Source organism: Nannobrachium achirus (genome assembly GCF_963921795.1).
Source record: "Nannobrachium achirus genome assembly, chromosome: 11".
Classification (NCBI taxonomy): domain Eukaryota; kingdom Metazoa; phylum Chordata; class Actinopteri; order Myctophiformes; family Myctophidae; genus Nannobrachium; species Nannobrachium achirus.
In genome coordinates, this window is record NC_137820.1 from 32674923 (window position 1) to 32683916 (window position 8994).

At 40.1% G+C, this 8994-nt stretch overlaps 1 protein-coding gene across 1 annotated transcript in view; it reads right to left on the bottom strand.

Annotated features, from left to right (window-relative positions):
* LOC308294290 (cadherin-13-like) overlaps positions 1 to 5048 on the bottom strand; it is a gene marked incomplete at both ends in the record, with an annotated part of 191906 nt that extends 186858 nt beyond the window's left edge. Inside the window, 2 exons of the mRNA XM_080737018.1 lie at positions 4718 to 4838; positions 4998 to 5048. Of these exons, the coding sequence (XP_080593144.1) occupies positions 4718 to 4838; positions 4998 to 5048 (172 nt within the window). The remainder of the gene's footprint in view (positions 1 to 4717; positions 4839 to 4997) is intronic.
* Between the last annotated feature and the right edge of the window lie 3946 nt (positions 5049 to 8994).

Genomic DNA, 8994 nt, shown 5'->3' on the forward strand with positions numbered 1-8994 from the left:
TTGACATATGAGGAGAAATAACAGGAAAAACCTGTAACAATTTCATAAAAGGGTTTAACAAACTTTTCTCAGTTGATCCTTATGTATTTTTTCCTGTACAATCCATTTCTGCAATATACATTTTTGTATTGTGTATCGTTAATGAGTTAATTAGCATATTTGACACATGGGCTTTAATAATTGTATAATAAATATGCGTATGGATAATTTGGCTGTAGGCAGACAAAATTATGCCATTAGGCCACAGAATATTTACATTTGATCAAAATGAATCTATTTTTATATCCCTAGTGGAGGACCCCCGCCACTGCAGAGAACATTAAATGCTGTAACTCGGGCTAGGAGCAACCGGGAGAGCCGGGGCCGGTACCCACGCGTCCGCCTCGGCGGTGCGGAGACAGCCCTGCGTAGAGCACCACCTAGCGGCAGACCACCGCCACTGCAACCCGCTAAAAAAGCCTGTAACTCAGCCCCAGCGACCGGAGTGACCTGACGGTCGCTTATCTCCCGATTAGGGAGTCTTACTGGTTAAAAGTCATCTGAGTATTCACTCTCTCTATCTGATGCATCTGGATCACTGCTGATTACAAACTCAGTGTCAGACTCTGATGTGGAAGAAGGCATTTCTGAAGTACATATAGATTCATTTTCAGAGGATGTAGCATCTTTTATTTTCCGCCTCTTTTTAGCAGGTTGACTCTTTGGTTTCCTTCTTTGACTTTCCAGGCTCTCATCGTTGCTCTCATCATCAGCTTCCTCCCCGCACTTTGATTTCCTGGGAGGTTTTCTGCTCAGGCTTGGTGGAAACTGTTTGCAAGTGAACCAAACTGGGACAAGACTGGCAACAGACAGACAATGTTCTTGTCCCAGTTTGGACCGTCAGGTCACCCCAGTCGCTGGGGGGCTGAGTTATGGGCTTTTTAGGGGGCTGCAGTGGCAGCGGTCAGGGCTCTATGCAGGGCTGTCTCCGCGCCGCCGAGGCGGACGCGTGGGTACTGGCCCCGGCTCTCCCGGTCGCTCCTAGCCCGAGTTACAGCATTTTATGTGCGCTGCAGTGGCGGGGGTCCTCCACTAGGGATATAAAAATAGATTCATTTTGATCAAATATAAATATTCTGTGGCCTAATTGCATAATTGTGTCTGCCTACAGCCAAATTATCCATACGCATATGTATTATACAATTATTAAAGCCCATGTGTCAAATATGCAAATTATCTCCTTAAATATGCACAATACAAACATGTACATAGCAGAAATGGATTGTACAGGAAAAAATACATAAGGATCAACTGAGAAAAGTTTGTTAAAGCCTTTTATCAATTTGTTATAGGTGTTTCCTGTTATTTCCGCTCATATGTCAAATATGCTAATTAACTCATTAATTTAACGATACACAATACAAAAATGTATATTGCAGAAATGGATTCTACAGGAAAAAATACATAAGGATCAACTGAGAAAAGTTTGTTAAACCCTTTTATCAAATTGTTATAGGTTTTTTGTGTTATTTCCCCTCATATGTCAAATATGCTTCAAATATGCTAATTAACTCATTAATGATGCACAATACAAAAATGTATATTGCAGAAATGGATTCTACAGGAAGAAATACATAAGAATCAACAGAGAAAAGTTTGGTAAACCCTTTTATCATTTTTTAAATAGGGTTTGTCCTGTCATTTCCACCCATGTTACAAATAATTTGACCCATGGGCAGAAAGAACGGGAAAGAATTCATCAAAAATTGATAAAGGGGTTTACCAAACTTTTCTCAGTTGATCTTTATGTAATTCTTCCCGTAGAATCCATTTCTGCAAAGTATATTGTTGAATTGTGCATAATTAATGATATAATTAGCATAATTAGTCAAAAATGCTAATTATCTCATTAATTATGCACGATATAAAAATGTATATTGCAGAAATGGATTCTACAGGAAAAAATACATAAGAATCAATTGAGAAAGGTTTGGTGCACCCTTTAATCAGGTTTTTACACGCTTTGCCCTGCCTAATATAGTTTCAGCACAACCGTCAGTGTATTTTGGATTCATGTCAATTTGTGTTTTCATACATGTAACCACTTGAACCGTCAATACTTATAAAACTTGACCTTTCACTCTGTACTTAGTCTGCTCTTTTTCCCCTCTACACCAAAGGCGTTGTGAGCTTGTAGATCTGCTATGTTTGGCTAAAGTTCTCAGAATATGGACGTTAGGGTTCAAGTGGTTAATATAAAAAAGGAGAAAAAAGGTTTATATCACACAAAGATTTGGAGGACCCCCTGTAGTGACTCTGAGGACCCCCTAAGGGCCCAGGACCCCCTGTTGAAGACCCTTGCTTTATATCATTAATAAACAATGCTACGGTCAAATCTACTTAATACGTTTTGCATTTATATAGTACCTTTATACAAAGCACTTTACAATGTGCATTATATTCAACCAACCTGCTCATCGGGAGCAGTTAGTCAGGGGGTCAAACAGGGCACCTTCTGATTCCCATGCAAGCATCCACTCTACCTCCTGAGGCACCAATAATAAAACGTAATGAACGTAACATAAATCACTACATATACCTTCAGGGGTTGGAATAAAATGCTGACTGGATTAACAAAAATAATTAGCATGTAATTGAATATGCATGTACAATTTGTTATGTTGTACAAACAATTAACTGAAACATTGAATAAATGAAAAAGGTTACAGTTGTCAGTCTCAGGAGAGACTTGCCTGCAACCAGAATGCACATTCGCAGAGGATAAGATCCTACTAACATCAACACCAGCCATCCATGTAAATAAGAATTTATTCTTGAGTCACCTGTCTAGTTAAATGAATACATGCATAAACAACTCATCTCAGTGGAGAGGTACAGCAGATGTGCTGTGCATACAGACATTACCAATAGATATTTGCTTGAGGGCTAGACAGTGATGGAAAAAGTACTCAATTTTTTTACTTAAGTAAAAGTATCAATACTGCAATATAGAAATACTCTGTTACAAGTAAAAGTCCGGAATTCTAAATGTAAAAGTATGAAAGTGTTGGCATCAAAAATGTACGTAAAGTACAAAATGTAGCCAAGGTATAAAATAGGACTAAAGTGGTTGATCTATGTTTTATAATATTATTGCGACCGTCAGGTCGCAAGTTACTATCAAAAGCTCCACTGGCTGTTACTCCGTCCGTCCCTCCGTCCGTCCATCTGTCACGTCACGTCACGTCACGTCACGTCACATCACGTCACGTCACGTCACACTTTTGGCCCTACTCTTATCTCCGCCACTGTTGGCCCTACCGATGCCAAACTTTGCACACACACAAATCACAACCTCCTCCCCTGATTTCTTACATGGCCCTCTTCTAGCGCCACCATCAGGCCGCTTTTTGCAAAACACATTTTTGGACATTGCTCCTACAGATTTGGGACTAAAATCACGCAAAGCGGTACACAGTATCTCTAAAGTCATGTCATCAACATGGACACCGTTTCCCATATTCCCTTCTGATTGGCTACGATTGCCTTCTAAAGTTTGTGTATGCGACGAACGCCATCGCCCCCTGCAATGTTGTGGCCCTCGGCTTGGTACCCTAGACATAATTCGGCCCTTGGGGAAAACTAATTGGGGAACCCTGCTGTAGAACCTCACCCTCCACTGTCAATCTGTTAGCTCCGAAATGAGGTCATGGAAATTGTATGCCGGCTGCAGAGTAATTCCTTCATGGCGGGAGGTGCCAGTACTGCTCCCTTTAGGGCGAGGTCGCATGTCACCCTGTGGCGTCTTACTAGTAATACTTAGTACAATTATAATGTGAAAGTGTATTATCCACCCAACTCTCAGTCTGAGGCCTAGGCTACACGGAGCTGGATTTTTCATATATCCCGGTTTTTCAGATATCCACATAGAAAAATATCTAGGTCCACACTACAAAGATATCTAGGTCTAAAATAATCTGATTCCCCAGACCCCCACTAGGGGGACAAGCACACACACAGTAAAGTCTTCAGAGATATCTGTGTACTACGTCTACACAGATCCAGTGAAGCTGGATATTTTTCAAGTCTCCACTTATTTATCTGGTTTAAAAAATATCCAGCTTCACGGCCAAAATATCCAGCTTTGTGTGGCTGCAAGCCCCAACCGCACAAAAAAAATGTCTAGCTTCAGAAATATCCATCTCGTGTAGCCTATGCCTCAGTTTGCACCGATGTCTGTCTGTGTTAACTATTATAACCCAATGCCAGGCGTGTTGAGTAGGACACCTGCTGTACCTAATAGTAATGAAGTTATTTAAACAGAAGTAAAGTAGGCATTGCACATTTGCATCCGTTGTTACCGGTATATTAGTTATGATTATGGGTTTCATAACCTGGGTTTCATAACCGCGGCAACCCTATACTGGACACTAAAGTGAAAAGAGTCTCAAAAGAAACTGTTTCTGTGAAAACAACCCCACGGCCGTGAACCCTTTGAACCTCCACACTCCACTCCATCTTTAAAGGTTCTAAAAAGTAGTGTTCAGAGATAGTAGTGTTCAGAGACGGTAGTGTTCAGGGTATTCATATAGTACAGTAGTGTTGAGACAGTAGTGTTTAGGGTCTTCATATAGTAGTGTACAGTAGTGTTGAGACAGTAGTGTTTAGGGTCTTCATATAGTAGTGTACAGTAGTGTTGAGACAGTAGTGTTTAGGGTGTTCAGGGTCTAGGACTCACCTTGTAAGAGTGTCTGGTTCTTGTTTACAGGTCCTCTGTACTCCACCTGGTAGCGTTTGACCTGGAAGCCTGGAACACAACTCTGACGACCTTCCTCTGTCTGACCTCCTACATGGACAACCTGAAACAAACGAAAACGCATTCATATTTATAACAAACAACTTGATATAAACACTTCAAAACCTTGATTACTGTATTATTATTAACAATACATATAAAATAAAAGCTCACACTAATATCAAAGGAGCTATGGACAACATTCAGCCACTAGATATCACACTCCTCTCCACATCACCACAGCTCTGTTGGTTCCGTAGTTGTCATGAATCATATTGAGCTATAAGGCAGCACTCGTGCAGTTTATACCACTGTAATACAGAGCCTGCTTCCAAGTGTCTTAAACGTACCTTTCACAATGAAAACGGAAGTAAGATGGATAATGGCAGCCATCAGCTTACAGAGGTAAACAAAATTATAGCTCCTCCGTGCAGTGGTTGGGGACAAGCAATTACAGTAGAAGCGGAGGAGCACAACATGAGTAAATGGAGAAAGATGGAAAATATGAGATTGAGGAAGACAAATGAGAAATACATGAGGGTGCATCAGCAGAACTGTCTGGATCAAAATGTTGATTCAAAGAATGGGGTAACTTCTCTCTAAATCGACCGCATGTATTCAATCAGTTAGTTACACAGAGGAGGTCTGGCATAGGACCCTGTCTGCATAATCTGCACCATTTGGTTGATTATGCGATCACATTTTTCTCGAGGGTCTAATTAGTTGTGTGTATTAAACTACTGTAAGTAAAGCCTGTAAGAGCTGATGTCTGAAACTGGGATCTTCTGATGTTGCCATTGCTACCCTGAATTGGATATGAATAGTATATAAATAGTACTGGAAACAGGGTAGAATGCTTTGACTCTTTGTTGTGTGGCATATAATTGCAGATTTCAAACTAAAATGTCAAAATTCATTTATCAATACAATGCTCCATAAGTGAAGACGCTCTATTTGCTTTGACTGCAATTGACTGCATGTGTATAGAATTCTAGTAATTGCTGTACAAAAGAATTTCAGGAACATTGCAGCTTAATGTAGCAAGGATTTTCTATAGAGGCTCACACAGTACAGTTTACTGTGGCTGACAGTCTGAATATACCTTCCTTGCAATGAGTTTGGCATCAAATGAGCAAAACCTGTGGGAGGTAATACAGTTGTTTTAATTTGTTTTACAGTTTGAGAAAAATAGAGTGATGGAGTTTATAATTACTACCAGCTCAAAGCATAATATGGGCATTTCTGCTAACTTGGGCCTACATTTTCATAAAAGTTGCGAGCCTACACAAAACTGATTTGGAAATGTCAACGTTTGAAAACTTTAGACCCTCTAATGCTGTTCGCGGGTCATTTTGACCCGGGGGATATTTAGTTTAAAAAACAATACTATTATACATTTTAACCTAACAAATCATCATCATACATTGACAGTTTAAATTCCAAACAATCCATGATATATATGGTAAAATAAACAGTGAACTTAGAGTTAAAGCATCTGGCAAGAGAAAGTGCCATTCAGCCTACAACAGTAGACAGGAAGAAACAAACAGTTGAAATTTATTTTAGTAGCCTATTGTTTTTTAAACCAAATATCCTCCGGGTCAAAATGACCCTCGAACCGAACAAAGGTGAAGTGAATCCGAACCAAACTTAAGGGTTAAAGGCCTGTCCACACTGTCTCCAACCACCGAACTTTTTGTCAGAGAGTTCCGACTTTCTGACGTGCAGCTCTCCGAACTCTAATTCGGGGTAATGCTTTTCAGAAGATGCGAGGGACGCAATTTTGTAGTTGAACCAGATCTTTCCGGCGTAAACTTCGGAGACAGTATGGATTTATTTTTATATATATATATATATATATATTTTTTTTTTGAAAGTTTTCTATGAAAGCCAAAGGTGTAAGCTATCAACTAGTTTTGGAATTTTGTTTCTAGCTGTTACAGAGGCTGAGTAATATGTTTTTAAAAAAATGTGGGTAATTTTCAAATCGGACATAGGTCTTTAAAGGGGAAGACCACCCATTTTCAATATTGAACTATGTCATTAATATACCTTAGAGGAGTTGTGTGGACATAGAAAAAAGGTTCCCCCCCTTCTGTGTTGCCTAGAACTGGAAGATTGATTTTGGGGTTTGTATTGTAAATTACAACTTGATGACATCACACATTGTACTTTACAATACGAACCCCAAAATCAATCCTCCAGTTCTAGGCAACACGGAAGGGGTGGAACTTTTTTTCTATTTCCACACAACTCCTCTAAGGTATATTAATGACATATTTCAATATTGAAAATGGGTGGTCTTCCCCTTTAAGGCTTTTTTTCAAATTGGAAATGGAGTCTAAATGGGTTAAGACAATAACAATAGAGCCCACTGTAGGCCTGGAGTGGACCTGTGTGCCAAGTATGGTTCATTTTCATGCATGTGAGGCAGATTTCCTGCATGTGTGTGTGTGTGTGTGTGTGTGTGTGTGTGTGTGTGTGTGTGTGTGTGTGTGTGTGTGTGTGTGTGTGTAATATATCAACGAATATATCAACTGGTCTAATGTGCCTTTAGATGAATAAAATATGAACGATGATTTCAAGTGCTGTTCTTGGTCACATCAGCGTTATCGAGACAATGTTTGTGAAAGGTAAAGTGGGGAAATATCTACCAAGAGCAGTTACTCACAGCCTAGGAGGCGTTTACGAGTATGAGGGAACACCTTCAATATCAGACTAATAAGGCAGCCTACAGGTCAAGCCATAAATCACTTTCTTTCATTCTGTACAAAGCTGCTTTTTATTGACAGTTCTTTTCTCTTTTTTTTTAGGTGCAGAGAGATTTATTCAAGTTCATACAAATGGATTGGACTGCCATGGCCAAATGGAATATAAAAGGATCTAAAAAGTAAAAACATAATCTCATTCCACAGCACTGTTTAAAGAACAGAAACAATAAATTCCAGGAAACCTCTCAGATGAATTAGTATTACTATTCAAGGATGACTATGTCGGTCTTCTCCTGAGATGGCGAGAGACTTTTAAAACCAGCCAAATGCTACAAAGACACAATAATGGCAATATTAATGGAAATCTGTATCGTTGTGGAGATGGTAGAGACAACCAGTGACTTTCATAAAAGGAATAGGAGGACACACAGGTGATGTCCATGACATTAATTTTTTCAGAAGTCAACAGAAAGAAAGAAAGAAAGAAAGAAAGAAAGAAAGAAAGAAAGATGGTAGATTAAAATGTGCCTAGAATAAGGATACCAGGGTTAATGTTGTTAATGGGTCTTGCGTTGATCATTGCCTTTGCAAGCTTTTGCAGTCACTGAATATTGCTCCACTGTTGCATCAGCATTGAGTTGCATCTGAGGGCTCAGAAATCATTGACATTTAATTATTCACTCAAAGATAAAATTGATTTGTGGCCTTTCTTATTTTTTGCTTGGGGTCATTTTGATCAAATTGAAGACTACACATCTTTACATATGTGGGGAGTTTTAAAATTATGTCACAGATGCTAAATCAATTAGTCTACTGTATGTGACGCACCCACAATGCAAAGCTAGTTGCAAAGCTGAGCAAAAAGCTTAGCTGTTCATTTACATACTGCCGAGACTTGGCTTCTATTTTGTGTCAGGTATTCCCCCCCTCGCCCCGCCTCCCCTCCATACACGATTTATTTTTTTCCATAGCAGATCTACACGCTCACACACCTGTAGAACTGTAGATCAAATAGCCGATGGATATAGGGTTAAGTTGGTAAACAAGTTGGTAAACAACTAAGAGATTCATCTGCTTGAGGAACAGGCATTTGGCAGCGATTCACTGGCAGAGGTCGTTACGTGGAATGTCCCCGTTAAGTGATAATGACACCCGCGGGACCTGGTGCTTTTCCTGCAGGTGGCAAAATGCTCATTCACTTCTATCACCAGTGTCCCATTCAGCACAGAATGATACGGCACAACGCTTATTGGTCCATAAAACCACTGGAGGGCCAGCAGAAGGTATTACAAACAAAACAAACACGCATTCACACGCTCGCTCGCTCGCTCGCACGCACGCACGCACGCACGCACGCACACACACACACACACACACACACACACACACACACACACACACACACACACACACACACACACACACACACACACACACACACACACACACACACACACACACACACACACACACACACAGTATGGCGGTCTGCTGTCATGCTGGGGTTTA